Source organism: Mustela erminea, chromosome 1 (assembly GCF_009829155.1).
Source record: "Mustela erminea isolate mMusErm1 chromosome 1, mMusErm1.Pri, whole genome shotgun sequence".
Taxonomy (NCBI): Eukaryota; Metazoa; Chordata; class Mammalia; order Carnivora; family Mustelidae; genus Mustela; species Mustela erminea.
The window spans coordinates 161822892-161841758 of NC_045614.1; the positions used below are offsets into that span (position 1 = coordinate 161822892).

At 42.7% G+C, this 18867-nt stretch overlaps 1 protein-coding gene across 27 annotated transcripts in view; it reads right to left on the bottom strand.

The window, feature by feature from the left end:
- Positions 1 to 18867, bottom strand: part of PHLDB2 (pleckstrin homology like domain family B member 2) — a 220310-nt gene that overhangs the window by 82832 nt on the left and 118611 nt on the right. For all 27 annotated transcript variants that reach the window (XM_032349463.1, XM_032349431.1, XM_032349417.1 and 24 more), the window contains one exon: positions 1078 to 2417. In XM_032349463.1, coding sequence (XP_032205354.1) covers positions 1078 to 2417 — 1340 coding nt within the window. The remainder of the gene's footprint in view (positions 1 to 1077; positions 2418 to 18867) is intronic.

The window sequence follows — 18867 nt, forward strand, 5'->3', positions numbered from 1 at the left end:
TGGTTAGGCTATCTGCAAGGATCGATACTGACTTATCAACATCTATGAGGGACACAAATGATTCTTTGTGTAAAATTCCAAACAGTTTTTGTCCTGGATAGATGCAAACGGTTTCTGCCCATTCGAATCCAAAGGTTACAATTTTGTTATCCTGTAGGGCATTACTCAGCTTGGTATGTGATTCAGAAATCTTACTCCAGCATACTTTCTTTTAGCAATGAAAATCCTTTTGATACTCTTATACTTTTGTAAATCAGCTTTATCAGCCCCTGCTGCATCCCTCTTTAAGGAACAACTCAGCATTAATGAATTAAAGTAAACTCTCACCCTGTTCGTCCTAAGAAACACATAGGCAAAAAAGTCTACGCTTAAAAGAAAAGAGTAAGAATGCAGCAGTTTGCCCTCATTCATGAATGGGACTCTCAAGGGATAGTATCTCCCATTCTTCCTGTTTTCAGTATTTCCCACAGTCAGCAAAAATCCATTTTCAACAGAAAAAGACGACTCAAAAAACTTCCCTGGATGTGTACTTGGGTGTCACTGCATGGACTAGGAGACACTGCAGAAGGGAATATGGTTGGGGGGAAGGTATGCGTATGTGTACAGAGCAGGAAAAAGGCTGAGCAACATTTAGCTGACCTTTCAATTTTCTAGACCACTTGCTCTACAGAAAAGTTTACTGCCTAATTCCTAAACAGTCGTGATTTCCCCAATTACTCCTATCAGACCATGCCATATCAATTTGATGGCATCCGTAATACAAATCAGTGTTTACTCACTGTCTTAAAGAAAAGGTTGTAAGACTTATAAGAAATTCAGTAAAATTCACAACCACTCGGTTAGGTTTATCAGGAATCTACGCGTGAGAGGACTCCGCAGAGCCACGTAATCTAACACTAGGTACAGGTAGGCCTTCAAACGCCCCCACGCGACCAGCCATAGGGACTGAGAAAGGGAAGGACAGCAGAATTCTAGAAAGACAAAGCAGTGGCTGCACGTGGAGCTCCTACAGGCCTCCAAGTGTGTCTCCAAGAAGCTGCTCAAGGGAAGAGTGAGGTCAAGTCGGATGAGGATTACCAGTCGCTCCATCTCCTGCTCCCTGAGTCTCTCCTCCCTCTGCCGCCGGTGATAGTCCATCAGGTCATCGCGGCTGGAAATGGAGCTGATGCTGCTTTTCCTTTCCCGGAGGATGGGCTGGGGAGTTCCTGAGGCCTGTCGGAGGCTCTCCAGGTCGGCATCATCGAACTCGACAGACCCACAGGAGAAGTTCCTCCTGGCAGCGAACGTGTCCCCGGGAGGAAACGAGTGCCCTGGGCCGGGCCCAGAGTAGGGAGCCCTGTCAAGGTCATCAGAGGTGCAGGAGGAGGTGGAGGCCAGAAGCATCTTCCGAGCCACTCGAGGACTGGCAGGGACACTGAGGGTGGAACTGACGTAAGGATGCCCCTCCGATGCGGAGGGTTTATAGGGTAAAGCCCCTGAGCTCAAAGAAGAAAAATTCAGGTAATTGTCGTTGTCTATGATGCTATGAGGTAGATCCTTTTCCCCCAGTTTTGTTCGTTTGGAATTGCCCAGAGAGTTTCTGGGAGGCAAACTGAGGGGCGTCAGCTGGTTGTCGGTGGCCCTGTGTAACCTGGGGAGAGAGCGGCTGTAGGCTCCCATGTGACTCAGGCTGCTGCCCGAATACTTCCTGGTTCTTAAACCGATGTTTTCAGAGGCCGGCTCCTTGTGTCGGCTCAGCTTGGGCTGAAGGGTCAGGTTGTCCTGGATGCTCATTTTCCTGGCTTGCTTTGGGCTTGAAGGCATGCTTGCCGCCCCCGATCTGCTGATGGGAGAGGGGCTAGTGTCGCTCAGGGAACTTCCATTCCACATGGTCAGGAGTGAGCCGGACACCTTTCGGCCTTCCAGCCCCCCGAGAAAGTAGACATTGTCATGGGATTTATTCCTTAAGCTGTATTTGGAATAGGGAGGCTTCTCTGCGAGCCTCAAGGACCTTTCGCTGTCCCGGCCAATATAATGATCAAAGTCCGCTCTCCCAAGTGGGTACCCACTGAGGGAGGGGGAAGTGCTGAGGAGAGGGGTGGGCGGTTTCACGGAAATACTTTTGTCAGTTCCATCACAGGAGAACTGCCTGCTTCCCTGGATTTTGGCCAGTGAGGGGCTGCTCCTGACATTGGATCCCAGAGGGGAAGGGCTTCTCTTAGCAGCCACAGGTTGTGATAGGGTTAAGTAAGAGCCCGAATAGTCTCCATTGGCTTTAAACCTCAGGCTGGAGGAATATTTCTTTGGGCTCAGGCTCTCCATCATGTTTGGGGAATTGTCCTCGAGGGAATTTGCCACAAAGCTGGCCTCTAAGCTACCATTCTGTAAATCGAGCGGCTTCTGCTTGTGGCTGTGCTCTGCCATGATCTTGTCGGAATCTGTAAAGGGGGAAAAAAAAGAAAGTTTTACTTAGCAAAGAAGATTGAAAAAGACCAAGTACTTGTCAGCCTACATCTGAACAAACAGCCTTGCCGTCTGATGTAATTAACAAACATGACGTAATCAACAAACACAAACCCTGTGTTAGTAATAAATCTCATTAAACTACTGTAAAATGAAGAACCATAAAGAACACTGATCTGGAGCGGGGGCGGCGGGGTGCACCTAGTGACTCTGTCAGTTAAGCCTCTGCCTTTGGCTCAGGACATGATCCCAGGGTCCTAGGATCAAGCCCCACGTAGCGCTCTCTGCTCAGTGGGGAGTCTGTTCCTCCCTCTCATTCTGCCACTGCCCCTTCTTGTGCTCTTTTTCTCTCAAATAAATAAATAAAATCTTAAGAAGAAGAAGAAAAAAAAGAACACTGATCTGGGATGCTTTTTGTACAAAAGAAAAATAACTCGAGAGGCCATTGATGATAGTTGAGAAGAACAAATGCCTAACAAAGTACAGGTGAGGTTCTTCCATAAAAAAGACAATGTCCTGTTAGTGTCCTGGTCCTCGATGGACCACCTGCTTCCTGAGCAGCAGCCAAATACCCAGCATGGTGATGCAACGCACCCTCCTTTGGACGTCTCTGCTAGAATCATGAACTGCTCAGAAGTACAGTCCTGCAGAGACAAAATTCACATTCTGGCACACAAAGAAAGTTTCACGTTACATACTGATCAGTAACGTGAGAGTCAGAAGATGACCCTTTAAAGGGTTTGTGAGAGTCACGTTCTCAATAAAGATGTCATCAAGTTCGTGCATCCATCAGAAGAAGGCAGGCAATCGAGGAAACAGAGAAAACAGGGTTCCCAAAACTATTGCCATGTCAAGATCAGGAGGCAGGATTTAAAACCTGAAACTGAAGTATTCTTCAAGTTCCAGGTCCCCTAAATGAATCATGCTCATCCTTGATCTCACACTCTGTCTCTTGTGGAAACACTTTTATCTATCTCTTCTTTGTACCCATGTGAGCCCACCCATTCTTCATGGCTCAGATTCGGATTCTATCCTCCATGCTTACAGTTTCTTTAAAAACGTATGCACCCAGAAGAGTATTTTTGGACTCAGGCTCTCCATCATGTTTGGGGAACTGTCCTCGAGGGAATTTGCCACAAAGCTGGCCTCTAAGCTACCATTCTGTAAATCGAGCTACCATTCTGTAAATCGAGTTTGAATTGCATTAACTTAAGAAACTAAAGTTTTAGGTTATGAAAACATACTTTAAATACAAATTATCACTGCAAATGAGAAGGCTTGTGTTTGTACCTGATAAAAATATGTATTCTGCAGATTATCATCAAAGCAAAGACACAGTTTTAAACACTCTCATTGAACTCGGGCACTGCTGAGATCGTCCAACACCTCAGGCTCCTCAGACACTATGTATTACAACTCTGGTCTCTGTATCGGCAGAGTCGCTCATGGTGAGTAACCAATTTTATAATGTGCTTGTTTCCATAACGACACCACAAATTCAAGGAAGAGGGTAAGTGTAGTACTTCCATCTCATCTCCAACCTCTCCTGACTCCCACGGACCCACTGGTGAGACAATCAATGAACACTAGCTTTCAATTTCTGTCACAGCCTTCCCCCCACGTCCTAGCCAGAGATCAGGGACTTTGCCTTCCTTGCTCAGCTTTGCAGACTTCCTCGGCAGATTCACGCAGTAGAGTAGGGAATGGCTTCCTATCCAAGCTGGGACCAAGTAACAGTCTGGGTGCTTACTTAAATCCTAGATGGGCTAAGTACTGATCAACTTGTAAAGCTCAGTTTCCCCCAATAAGCTCTGCTTGGGGTTCTCTACCCTCCAGCCCAAATTCCTGCCTTGAGGGATTAAAACCATGATTACCTTTTGGAGCAGACCTTAAAAAAAAAAAAAAAAAAAAAAATTGAGACTCTCCTTTAGAACTGCCTCCCAGATGGAATCTGGTCCTACAATCTGGCCTTTGTCAGATCTTTCAGTCTTCAGGGTCAGTGCCATCTCTGCTCCCAAGCCAAATATCCCTTTCAGCAATTGCCTATGACCAACAGCTATGACCTTGAGAGCAACACAAGCCTGGTTTCAGACACACCTCCCTCAGTCCCCTCGGAGGACTGAAATCAAGATGACCTTCAGTCATGCTCCCCTCTGTTCTCAACGGACTTCTTTCCGCTTGGTCTGCCATGCTGAAATTTCAGCAAACCTTGGCCAATTCCCTCAAGTTAAATATTTTCTAATTGAAGAAACAAGGAAAAAAGGGGGCCATGAAGACATTACAGTGCTATTTATTATGGGGAGAGGAATAACCCAAATATTTATTTTATTTCAGCTTTATTGAGGTATGACTGACAGATAAAACTGTAAGATATTTAGAATGGACACTATGGTGACTTAATGTACATTATGTTACGAATGGCGTCTCACCATCTTGTTAGTTAACACATCCATCACTTCACAAACACGTATGTGTGTCTGTGCGTGTGTGTGAGAGAGAGAGAGAACGTTCAAGTTGTAAATAAGTTGGCACAGACTTTCAGCTACAAGATGGGTATCTGAGGATCTAGTGCAAAACATGGTGACTACACTGTAGTCGAAAACATTGTTACATCACTGAAATTTGCTAAGAAAGTAGAACTTAAAGGTACTTAGAAATACTTCACTTTTAAGTCGATTAGGTTCTCATTTTTCCGAAGCACTTGTCCAATTGTTGAGCCAGATATTAACTCTTCTAAAAAAGCTTCTTGGTCAGACTAACTTAATATGTAAATATTTGACGACTTTAACATTTTCCCCAGCTCTTCTTCTTAATGACTCAGGCATAGCGTTAAATCATGCAAATGTACCCATTCCATACTCTAAGCATCTGAAAAACTAGAAAATCAAGCACAATGCCTTTCCTAATATGAGTAAAGTGAATAGAGTGGCTACAAGACAATTCTCAAAAGTCTGCTGAACATAGCTTGTAAAGTAATATTAGCATCCTCATCTTCTAAAAAATGTAGTTAACATACTGGGTATTTACCCCAAAGATACAGATGTAGTGAAAAGAAGGGCCATCTGTACCCCAATGTTTATAGCAGCAATGGCCATGGTTGCCAAACTGTGGGAAGAACCAAGATGCCCTTCAATGGACAAATGGATAAGGAAGATGTGGTCCAAATATACTATGGAGTATTATGCCTCCATCAGAAAGGATGAATACCCAACTTTTGTAGCAACAAGGACGGGACTGGAAGAGACTATGCTGAGTGAAATAAGTCAAGCAGAGAGAGTCAATTATCACATGGTTTCACTTATTTGTGGAGCATAACAAATAGCATGGAGGACAAGGGGAGATGGAGATGAGATGGGAGTTGAGGGAAATTGGAAGGGGAGATGAACCATGAGAGACTATGGACTCTGAAGAACAATCTGAGGGTTTTGAAGGGGCGGTGGGTGGGAGGTTGGGGGAGCCAGATGGTGGGTACTAACGAGGGCACATATTGCATGGAGCACTGGGTGTGGTGCAAAAACAATGAATACTGTTACGCGGAAAAAGTATTTAAAAAAGTAATTAATTAATTTTTAAAAATGTAGTTAACAGTATATCTATTTGAAGTGGTTCTGCTTACTGTGCGGAAAAATCTAAAATCCCAGCAGAAAGTTCTAAGTATTTCATTCATTCAATGGTTCTCAGGTGCCCACCATGTATCAGATACTGACTTAGGTATTAGTGGCACTGGCAAACATTCCTGTTCTCCTTTTCTCAGAAACAAAGAGGTGCTGCTCTTGCTCCCAGGGTCATAGTCGTGTATGGCTATGTTTCCTGCTTTGATCAAGACACTATGAGAGAAAGTGACATGTCAGTTCCAAGCTGAAACATGAAGGGCTGGGGCATGATTCACTCTTTCCATCCCCTTGCCAAGATGCCTAGCATGCATCCAAGTTTATCCAGACTTTATTAGCCTATCCCCCTCAATGAAGACACCGTGAAACAGGACCCTTGCCAACCCAAGGCTGTCTTAAGCCACTGAGATTTGGGGGTTGTTAGCTACTATGAGGGTGTTAATCTTCCTTAAGTTCTTACCATAAACTAGGCTTTCAGCTGGCCACTGGGAAGTATGTGGTCATAGACCACTTCCCGCCTTTACACAGTTTATGATCCAAAGAGAAAGATACTCATATGAACAAATGATTGCCTTACAGGGTGACACGTGCCTTTACAGAAAACTGACTGATGCACTGGTAAAGGATAAAAAACCAGTGAGAGTGGGGAGTCTATGGAAAACATGGTGGAAAGAAATGACAACAAAGTCTAGTCCCCTGAAGGAAAGGGAATCTGATGAGTACTATCTGATGGTAGCATAAGACCACTTCTACACCTAAAATTCCGTGTTTTTAAGGGTATAAACAAACTTCCAAGCCCATCAGAGGTTATGCTACTTGCACATGCAGCAAATATCCTGTCTCCGACGGAATTAATAACAAAAATTGTGTAAGGAAAAAGATACGGTTATTTTCTATATTATGCTCCTTTTTGAAAAAAAAAAGTCTAGTACGTATCTCTGCTAAGATGAACTGTATTTAATAATGATGCATTTCTCTCTCATAGTAATCTAAATCGTTACCCCTCTCCACCACCATGTATGATATGCCCTCAAGGGTCCCAGCCATTTGCCTAGCCTAAGAGTGGTTTAAATTGGAAAGCAACCTTCCAACCATTTAGGATATTTTAGATAAGGCTACAAAAGGAAATCCATGAGATATTAGAATAGACAAGAAGAGAATTAAAGTCAGTTAGTGGGGAGACTTTGGTTTTTAAGATAATGTATATAAAATGGGAAACAGAGCTAAGTTAGAAGAATTCCCACAATGTGCAGAGACAGCAATCCTGAAAGCAAGCCAGAGCACACGTGATTAAGTAGAAGTCAAAAATTAAACAGCGAGCCCAAACACTGCGTTTTAAATATTTACTCTGTGAACAGCACAGCGCTGAAGGGTTTAACACCTCATGTCAAAAATGGATGTTTAAAAGTTTAATTTTCTTAAAGAGTATAGTTTTTCTGTTTTCTCCTAATAAAACTGGTCAGGTCACTATGTATAAAGCAAATAAATTCTATTTTGGTATGGGAAACAAAAAGTTTAATTTTTGATTCAGCCATCTAAGATGATGATGTCATTTCAGATGATAAACTATGTTACTATATTTGAACTTGTTTACAGTTGCAAATGCTACTTAATAACCCAAATAAAATACTAACAAATTCTCTTCCCTCTTCATTTGGGGAAATAAAACGAGAGAATACCAAACTACTACAGACTTCTCACTGCATTATAGGGTGCTAACCCTTGATACCCCTCACCTCCTCACACAAGCTTTCCTCAAACAGTTTGGTTGGCCCAACAAAATGCAATACCAAAATCCTGCAACACAGTAGTTGCTGAAAAAATCAGCTTTATAGACTCTGGGAAAGAGGCAAGCAGGACATTTGCAAATAAGAAGCCATATTTGAGAAACATGCAACATTTCTCCCCCATACATACATACTTGTAGGGGAAAGTCAAGCATGATGTGGATGGAAGAATGTTCCAGAGAGTATTTGAAGGGATATTCATGTTTGAAACCCTAGTTTTTCAGTTCAATCTCACTGGGTCGGTTAAGGTTATGTAAACATTTGGTTGTACATGTAAAAATTTATCACCAAATACAAATACAGAACTGACTCATTTTCCTGAAGTTTGGCTTACCTGCCCTAGGTGAGTGCATCTGTATACTTGTCTCAACTTGGTATCTTTTAATTCCAACCAATCAATTCAACTCAAAAGGTAAAGAATCAGCTGGTGCCCTTTCTGAGCCTGGGAGTGACAATCATGGCACGACACCTTTCTCCTTCCCTCCTTCCAGAGTATTCTCTTCACTGCAGGTGAGATCACATAAGTGGAAGTTTAGAAATGGGGAAAGCACAGGAGGACGGAGAACGGTATCCAGCATGTCCTTTGAAGGAAGATGAAATCGTGAGCAAGGAGGGGAGAGGCGGGAGGGTAGAGAACCCAGTTGGGAAAGTTTGGGTTTAATGAATTCCCTGGAAATGAGGGAAGGATTGTTGGGACAGGAACACTGCAAACAGAATGCATCAGAGACCACAGCTGAGTAAGAACTAGGATGGTGGCAGGTAAAAGGAAAGTGTTGTCAAAGTGGCAAACGAGAGGGAGGGCATGGCGGAGAGAGATCTGCATTAACATGTGTAAAAGGGGAGGCAGGTGAGGAAGACTCATTTTTCCAACCTGGCTTCTGGGTCTACACTGATGTGTTTATTTTGGGTTTCCTAAACATCTTATGCAAACAAAAAGAAGTCTTAGGGGAATTGTAAAATGACTGTGTTGTTACTATAGAAGCAAGAGTCCTGAGGGCTTTAGAAACTGTCTATTTCATGCATATCCACAGAATGGGCGTGGAGAAGGGGAGGAGGCCTCTGGTGCCCGTCTGAGAGAAAAGACAACACTGGGAAGTCTAAACAGGAAAGAAGTTAATGTGTGTTAAAACACTTGGGCTTACTTTCCAATCCATAAATTTAACCCCCCCAGAGCTCCTATTATTTTATCACCTGAAATGTACATCAGCTCACTGTCAATTAGAAAATGTCAGAAGTCATGAAGAGATCTCCGGAAGATTGCACAGAAACTCACAGCACTTTTTCCCTAGAGAAGAAAATTATGTGAAAAACTAATCTCGAGGATCGTGTTGGTAAGTTTTTTGGTAGCTCCTTTCCTCTCTGGCACAGTTCTGGCATCTGTTTTGAAACAAGGGTTCTCCAGCGCCCTTTACACTCAGTAACAATACAGTGAAGCTGACCCCGTTGAAACTGTGTCACCAGCTGTGATTTTACAGCTCTGCAATGGCCAGCGCTGGAGGGATCTAGGTTTCAAGAGGCTGAAAACACACCCGGAAAGGTTAAGTTTTAAGAAACAAACAAATTAACATAAAATGTGTGTTGTGTTGCATTGCACTGCCTTGCGTTGTGTTGTGTTAAGGGAGAAGGACTTACAGTCTGGTCCATATAAATGCAGTTATCCAGAAACCCAAAACAGTTTGGAGGGGTCCTTAACTATATGATGCATTACTTGTCGTCTGACGCTGTCATGCACAGACACTTCTTGGGGTCACCCAGGACAGCAGGGATTCATCAGCGGAGGACTGGCAGAGCAGGGCAGACCATGGGTGAGTGGAGACTGCTTCATACAGCCGGGAAGAGGTGAGGATGTAGATTATGGAAGCAAACTCAGAAAAAAATAATAACCCTCCAAGATCAGGAAGGTATCGATGAAAATTTCTACCTTATTAAAAAGTTTGAGTCTCCACTGTGCCCTACACAGGCCCATGGAGATTGGGGGCTGGCTCAGGGCACCTCTGCTGTCGCAGACCATGGCTGACGCTGGTGTTCAAAGCTCTCCCAGAACACTGGTGGTCTAGGGGCTGGTCTCTTTCAGCGCTGATGTTTACAATATGGCGAGGTTATAAATAAAGCAAGCACTGATGACATGTAATTGAATTCAGACACCAGCGTAGAGCAGTCCCTCAGAAGCAGTGCCATTCTTTACAGGAATTCTAGGGAGGAGGGGTATTCCTGCCGCAGCAGATGGGGCTGGAGGGGGAGCTTTGAGAGGACGAAAAGGGAAAACCGGGAAATCTATTTCAGCCTCAAACTCCAAGCTTAAGAATGGAGAACAATGAATACAAAACCTCCCTCTTTTTCCACTAATCTCAACAAGAAAACATGATGTGTGGGGTGGGAGGGGGGGGCAGTGGCTAACGAGAAGCTTCAGGAACAAGCACTTCCTTCTCTAGCCATATTCTTATTTCAGGGCTCCGAAAGCGGCCATTTCCCCCACTTCCCCCGTCCTCTGTTATCCAAACACCATCCTCATTGAAATCAGTCCTCTCCGCTCTCCCTTTCGCAAACATACCCTCCTTTTGAACAAATATTTCCTTTCATCACTAAATCCTTCTCGGTCTCCTCCATCTCTGCAAACAAGCCTCACCTCTCCACTCAGCCCTACACCCACAGGCAAACACCTCCTCCCCGCAAACATCCCCAGACCCTGTCTGCTCCACAGATGGCCCTCCACACACAGTGTCGGCGAGCATCCCGAAATCATCATCTCAGCACTCATCTCCTCATCCACCACTCCCCTCATCCCACGTCCTACACTCTGCTCCTTTAAACTCTTGCTCCTCACTCAAGCTTTTCTCTCCCAGTGCAGACAAGAAAAACACTTCTAGTAGTAGACCAAGTACCCTTCTTGTTCTTTTTGCAAATAAACAGAGCAGCCAGTAGATTCCCACTCCTCTCCCCTTGCACCATGTTCTTTGTCATTTAAAGATCTGCCTATTTCGGGGCACCTGGGTGGCTCAGTAGGCGAAGCATCTGCCTTGGGCTCAGGTCATGATCCCAGAGTTGTGGGATCAAGTTCCACATTGGGCTCCCTGCTCAGCCGGGAGTTTGACTCTCCCTCTGACTCTTACCCCACTCTTGTGTTCTCTCTTGCTCTCCCTCTCAGATAAACAGATAAACTCTAAAAAAAAGGAAAAAAAAAAAAAGGTCTGCCTATTTGAACGAAATCATTATTATCCATTAGACACACACACACATGGGTTGATCATCTCAAAGGAGGATATTTTCATTTTCCTGTAAGATCCAAAAAAAAAGCAGTCCCACAGGAATTAATGTATTTTGAATGGCAGAGTAAGGAGGCTCTTTTGTCTCTGCAGATGGAACCCATTCACAGGTGGCTGTAAATCTTAACCGCGGGCAGTTAGGCACCCACACCCTCACAGACAAGCATGACACAGACATGCCCACGGCAGCAGGAAACACACGAAGGCTCGCCAGGACTGCCAGGGAAGGCTCCCCAGAACTGAGACAACTCAGGGCCCCCTTGCAACTGGCCGGCGGCAGGGGGACCCACAGCTGGGCCGGGGAGAGAGGTGAGGACCATGGAATGGCTGACATGACTTCTCAGGACACCGATCACACAGTTTCTCTCTTGGCCCGCTTTGGTTTTGCTTTTGAAGCTTGGCTACATTATATTCTTGAGTCACCTAAGCAGTCAGGGAAACCATTAAAGAAAGATCAGAAGCATCAAATACTCCTGGAGGGAGGACCGAGCACAGATGGGCGTGGTGAGCGATGAGGGGTAATGAGGACATTTAACGCCGCTGGAAGGAGTGAGGACAGAAAGTTAGGAGTTCCAGCTCCTTCCTATCACAATAAAGGAGGCTAACCCCACGTCACCGATCCCTGCTGTCATCTCTCGCTGTACTGAAGTCTAAGCTCTGTCCAAAAAAGAACTCCACACGGTATTCCAAGGTTCCTAAAAGTAATCACAACCTACAGCAATAGCCCTACTTTAAATGAGGATCTTTATCTCCTGTATCAGAGGCTATTTTCTGGAAGTCCAGAGGGTTATATGGGAATAAAAATCTTAGAGGACTGCAGTGAAGAGTTTTAGTAAAACATCAAGTAGGCGGATTTGAATAAAAATTTGTGCGAGTCCTTTCAATGAGACTTCTTGGTACGAACTTTGAAATATTCCTTAGAATCTCCAAGGAATTCGGCAGCACGTTTCCTGTGACGGCTCTCTCCAGCCGGTGAGGAAGGCAGGCAGGAGGCAGGCCACAAAGCACAAACAACCTCAAAACACAGATGGGCCATTCAGATTCTTTTCCCACCCACAAAATCCCTGACTCGTACCTACATCCTCAAGATGTGACTTTTACCGGTTAGATTCACATCAGTGTTCATGCCGTTATTAAAGTAGCTTTAGCAATATTTTTAAAAAGAGACAATATTAATGCAATAAACATTTACATACATATATTATAAATTCAGTTCAACACAGTGACGTGGTAGGAAAGGTCTCTAATTAAAAACATGCTGTCTCTGATTACAGAAAACACAAGGCCGAGGAAATATAATAACCACCACAGAGATGCTATCACTTAAATCTAGAATATGGTAAAGGCTACAAAACAACAACAACACATCCCAGTATCTTCAACCAGCATATGGCAAAGGAAAAAAAAAAGAACAAGAAAGAGAGGGAGCTGTTCTGGATTAAAGGAGACTTGGGAGACATGCCAATTAAATGTAATGCATAGGCCTTATTTGAATCTTGTTTTGAACAGTCCAATTATTAAAAAAATTTTATGAGACAAAAAGAATCTGGACGGTGATTAGAAAATAGATGATATTGTAAATGTTATTTTTTTAGGTGTACTAATAATATAGTTATTTTTAAAAAGCCCTAATCTCTTCGAGTTATTTTAAATTATTTATGAACGAAATAGTATAGTGTTTAAAATTTGCTTTATAACAATCCATGTTTTGGGGGAAGAAGTAAGGTCTACAGATGAAGCAAGGTTAGGATCACATATGGAAGGTACGTGAGATTTCACTGTATTATTCTGTTAACTTTTGTATACGCTTAAAATTTTCCATAAGAAAATATTTAAAAGGTAAGATGTATGCATTTTGAAAATCAATATGAATAAAAATATATGAACATATATTGACTTAAAAATAACACTGGTTCACTTTACAAAGCATCATGGGGTCCTATCAGTAGCTTCTACCTAATTTTTTTAAAGTATGAAATATTAACCCTCTATCATATTGAAGCTCTTAAAATTAGCTCTTAAAAGCTAATTTTTTTAAACACATGGGGTAAATTTGAAAAAAAAAATGCATTGTCCAAATTTCAAGGGTCAGGCGGTTACATTTAGAATGCTTGCTAGATAATGCTAGGTGCAGTAACTAAATTTCACCACTAAGTGTGCCCAAAGAAGAACCATCTCTTCAGAAAGTTAAAATGTAGAAGTATTCACAAAAACTGCCAACCTTGCTATATCTTGAAGAATGTGAGCCTCAAACATACTTTAACACACACACACACACACACACACACACACACACACACAAGCCTTATTACAGATTTGTGCTAAGAGAGACTGACAAGCTTTATAGATAAATTAGGTTCCTCCCTCTTTGAAAGTGAGAGAGTTAGAAGAAATTTAGACTCATATTTTTCAGAGTTCTTTATAGAATCCTAAAACAGTTTCAGGTCAGGATGAAGATTCCTGAAATCTCCCCTCCCCCCAAATCCAATGTTTCCAGATGTTTCTTTTTTCTGATCGTTGGTATAATTCATTCCTGGGTTGAATGATTCTGACTATAAACCTGGAAGAGTCCTCCTCTGTTATGTTATCACCATAGTGAAGATAAAACCAGAGAAGTGGGGGGGACTCGGGAAATAGCTAAACTGGGGGTCATGTCTGTGTGTGTGTGTGTGTGTGTGTGTGCGCGCGCGCACACAGCTTACTTCAGATTCATGTCCCAAAGTAAGGGGTCCTCCAGGAAAAAGCATCCTTCAACTCAAGGCCAATTCCAAGCAAGAAAGATGTTGACCTTGGGATCATATTGGGATAAAGATGCTCTCTCTTGATCCTGAAACCACCATTAGGGACTTGAACTGGAAGCTGAGAGTCTAAGGGACCAAACTTTGATCTTTTTACCACCCTGTCCACATTCCAGTCTACTGATCAAAATGCAATCTCTTAAGAGTCATCTTTTAATCTTCCAAAGTAACATTCCCTAAATCCCCAAACACTACATTCCCCATTCTCTTACCCAAAATTTATGAACTGTGAATAGTCAGAGCTTAAGTAGGCTTAGGAGAGATGAAACAAACACAAGGTAACCACATCTTCCAAAGTCGTGTTTTTCCCTTCAACTCAAAAACTGAGCAGATGGATTTCAAAAATGCCGTAAAGTAGACAAAATGAAATGGTCATGACACCATCTCCTCATTACTTAATGGTTGATTACGCAGAGTGGGTATTATAAGACACTGCTTTATTATAATAACAAATAAAGACCAGTTATTGCTTGGGAGGGAAAGAGAAAGGACTTGAACCAGCAGAGATCCATAATCAACTAACTAAATTCAATTTAATCAATGCTGTTGTTTATAACTGTGACCAAAAGACCTAATAAAGGAAATGGTTTCATTAGGATGTTATTTTTTTTTGTAATGGCCAATCTAGTACAGAGAACACTGGACAGGCTGCCAGGGGCATGAGTCAGGAGACCCGTCCTAGTCCCGGTTCTGCCAAAATCTCCAGCAGAAGCAGGAGCCGGAGCAAGTCACTTTGCCTGTCTTCACCTTGTCTTAGCAGAGGCTTCCCATATTTAAAATGGTAAGGGCGACCTGGGTGTTCTTCCTGCTCCAGCTTTCTGGACTCACGGAGATGCTGGTTCAGTAACACAGGAGTGCCAGTTCTACAACGCAGGAAATGGAAATGACCACAGAACAGAAACATGTTTTAGTGATAAGGTGGCAGCGACCTAACTGGGAAAAGCTTGCCCCCACGCTGTTGCCCATGACATTCCAAGGGCATGGTACATTGTTTCAGCATAACATAGTGGGAAAAAGGCCCAGTCAGAGCTATGTTAATGCAATATCAGGGTACTTGATTCAGCATGATGTATAAGAAATACTTGCTCTGCACTCCCATAGCTTGCCATTTCCTTAAAAAATCTTAAGCTGTTTTTGAAAACCTACTTCTACGATGACATAAGCAGCGTGGCAGCCAGACATCCCTTCCTAGTCTCCCCTGAGTATCTATTGGCTCTGAAGGACTATTCATGCTGGGTCTGAACTGGTCGAAAGAACACAGGAGCAGGCTTTTCTTCGCTTTAACTGTCCTTGCTTTAGTACTACAGTGGTCAAGAAATACATCTAAGAAAAATCTTGTAACCTTTAGCCTTTTGCTATTCCATATGCTAATTCCACAAGCATACTGCCATCTGGAGAAGTCACACACAATGTGCAAACCAAATATTCCAAGATGATCAACACTAATTTCCGCAGAACTCCAGAATTAGCAGCAAGTCTTAGAAAAGGCCGACCCTGCCTGAGGTAATGATATTAAATATTGGCATGCACAAACTTTTCCTTTCCCTTAATTTGTAAAGTCAGAAAAAGCAGTTTGTCTAATAAATCAACTTCTACACACTAACCAAAACGTCTCTTATAAAAAAAAACTCTCAAAAACTTTTCCATGTGACAGCTTGCACTCTAGATCTTATCTGTTTCTTTGTATAGCAAGCTTCTCCAATCCCTGATTTTCCTGTCACATCTCAATAAAATGATTTTTTAACCTGGGTTTCTTTTCTATTATTGACCATTAGCTGCTACAGCTATAGTCACATGTCAGAAACATCCCTAAATATCATGAAAACAACTGTGTGTAAATTAACCCCTAGAAGATTCAAATCCTGTGTGATGGAGACAAGTTCTTGTCTGTTTATCCTGAAGGGATCTGACAACCTGAGCTACCGTATTTGGTCTCATTCACTTTCAAAAGACGAGTCATGTTACTCAAATGCCAATAAATATTTCCAAGCAACAGTTATTTAAAACAAAACAAAACAAAACAAAATAAAAAACAAAGTCAACTCACATCTTCTCCTCCCATCATATGAAAAAAATAAAAAATAAAAAAGGGGGATCATGGGAGGGGCTGCTACTGTTCTTTATTGTGGCACCTGCAGGCAGCAGACCCCTTTAAAAAGTCCTCACTTTCAAATCATTTCTAAATATTCTACTGTGTGCTTGGCCTTGAGGTGCACCCACTGGCTCGCTGTTGAAATAAGAACAACTTACCTCAGCACAGTTCAGAATTCCCACCTCTCCCAAGAAAGGCATATGAAAAAAAGTTTTCTCTAATGCCCAAACCTCTGAAACTAGAGCATTATTAACTACCACGGCAGGATCACTTAGCACACAGAACTAGAATCCGTAATCACAAGCCTAATGACTAAACGTCGAAATGTAAATGTTAGCATACAAATGTTTGTCACTGATCAGGCCATATGGACACGGCTCTTCTGATAATTCAAAGCTCACTGAGATAACACCTTTATACAAGCAGCCATTCACAAATGCCCTCCTTTTTAAACTCTCTTAGGAAATTAACAATAGCTTTATGCTACTATCGTGTTCTTCCCCATTAGGTAAACAGATGGATTGGTAGAGACGGGGGTATAAGAAAACACAATGGCACAGGAGTTAGATTTGACTTGCAGGTCCTGCACTATTCAGGCAAGTTGAGTGCATCATGGGCAAAGGAGTCGGCGAAGAGGATTTCTTTTTATTTCCAGGATTCTTTTGTCTCACTTGCCCAAAGGATAGCCGAGCTCCTAACCCAAGCCCTGTGCAATCACAGTTATCATAGATAGCCATTCATCATGTGAATTTCCCCCCAAATTGCCCCCATGTGTGCTCATTTCCTTATATACCAGGTGTCTTTTTAAACCCCATACTCAGGAGGCCGCTCTCATTTCCCTTTTGTCCAAGACAACTCTATCCATTCATGTACTCTACTCTTAACCCATAAGGCAGGGAGGGACCGAAAATCTCAAATGTTCTGTTTTGTACCTGGATTCAAAAGCAGCATCTGCTGTGTTTGTGAAACCATCTGTTGCCCACTTTGCCGCGGGAAGGACGGTGCAGGCATCAGATGTGGAGTGTCACAGGTCACACAACGGAATGATCTCCTTCTTCGGGCCAGCACACCCAGAGTCTGATCCACTGCCTCCATGGCTGACGCTACTCTTCTCCAGTCAAGGGTTTATTTATTTCCTCATGGAGAATGGTACCTCTAAACTCCAAACTCTCACGACGGGTCAGGTCCTGTTTTTTTGTATAGCAAGCTTCTCCAATCTGTTTGGTCTTTTGCTCTGTTTGTTTGTTTATTACAGTGGCTTGAATATCAATTTCTAAATTCTCTAATTCTGGGTTATACCTAGAACTACATCTGCCACAAACTCACTTGAGACCTTATGAGTCACTAATCTCTGGACATCTATAAAATAAGTTTTCACATCTATAAAATAAGAAGGTTGAACTTGGTGATCTCTGAGGTTCCCTTGTACCCTAACACTCCCAAATTCTGTGATTTTTAAATGAACTCCAAGTTGTCTGTGAACACAAGTTCCTTCACATCTTTGGTATACTGAGGCTCTTAATGCCAAGGGTGAAAGAATCTGGTGCTGACGAAAACGCTTCTACGACATGGTCTCTTTGTGTTTAACTAGAACACAGTTGGTTTCCTGAAGAGCCAAAGTAGACTAAGATCCTTAATCTTATTAACATATGCCCATGAGGTAATGAGCTAGTATTTTAGAGTATTATTCTAGAGCAGTTCTCTAGACTTGGGAGCTGAAGAATTCTTTGGGTGTGTTCTGTGTACTGTAGCATATTATACAGCATCTGAGGCCTCTACCCACCAGATGCAGCCCAGCTGGCAAGCAAGGATGTTCCCTACCTCCAGCTGGAACAGCCAAAAAAAGTTTCCATACATTGGCCAATTTCCCCTGCCTGGGGGTCGGGGGAGGGCGTGCAAAATCTCCCCTCATCCTCAATAGAGAACCATGGCTGTAATGGGTATTGGGGCTTGAAAATAAGGCACATCACTCAAAAGTTGTTTTTGTTTCACATGGGTGATACATTGTTAATAAGTCAAGCACACCAAGACCTAACAGTGAGATTTTTAAAGCACATGTATTCCACTTGAAAGAAGTACAAAGCTCCGCCTTTACAAATCATTCATAGCAGGCCTCCCTGCAAAGGGTTGAGAACTAGCACACAAAGTCATAACCTCATCTGCGCTTTTCACAGGATCTTCCCCAGTATGCTCCAGAATCAACTCTTGGCTTACAGACTTCAAAACAGCACTTTGAAAAGAAGAAGGAAAACCAGTGGTTTGCTTTGATCAGTTTGGTTTTTTCTTTCCTCTCTTGTGCAAAAGCCAGTAAATAAGATGTTTCTGAAAAGGTTGCTAATGAGTTCTGGCTTTGGTCTAGATTCTTGAAGATAGGGGTTAGCAAACTCTTAGCTCAATTTCCCAAGTATCTTTCCTCCACCACTTCAAACAGAGACAACCCCTACGGTCAGTCCTCTGCCCAAAGAACAGCAGCTACCAGCTTCGTGAGACAGACTGAAGGCTGCAAACTGCAATCATTACTCCTCTTAACCAAACATCTCATTTTCCCACTGGTGAGAAAGGCTGAGATTTGCAAACCTCTGGGTCTCAGAAGGTGAAGGCTACGCTAGTCGAAGGAAACATCCATTTTAAACGTTTTCAGGACTTTACAGAGTTTCTTAAGTACATACAGCGTTTGTACTTCAAAATGTCTGTACATTAAAAACGTAAGGTGAAAAAGAAACACTTTTAAAGGACTAAGTGCAGGGTATGAAAAGGGAAATGTGAATAGACACAACTGTTACTTTTCAAAGAACTCAGCTCTTTATTCAAACAAATATTTACACAATTGAGGGTAATGGTACCAGGGATATAGCCATTCTGGTAAAATAGTGG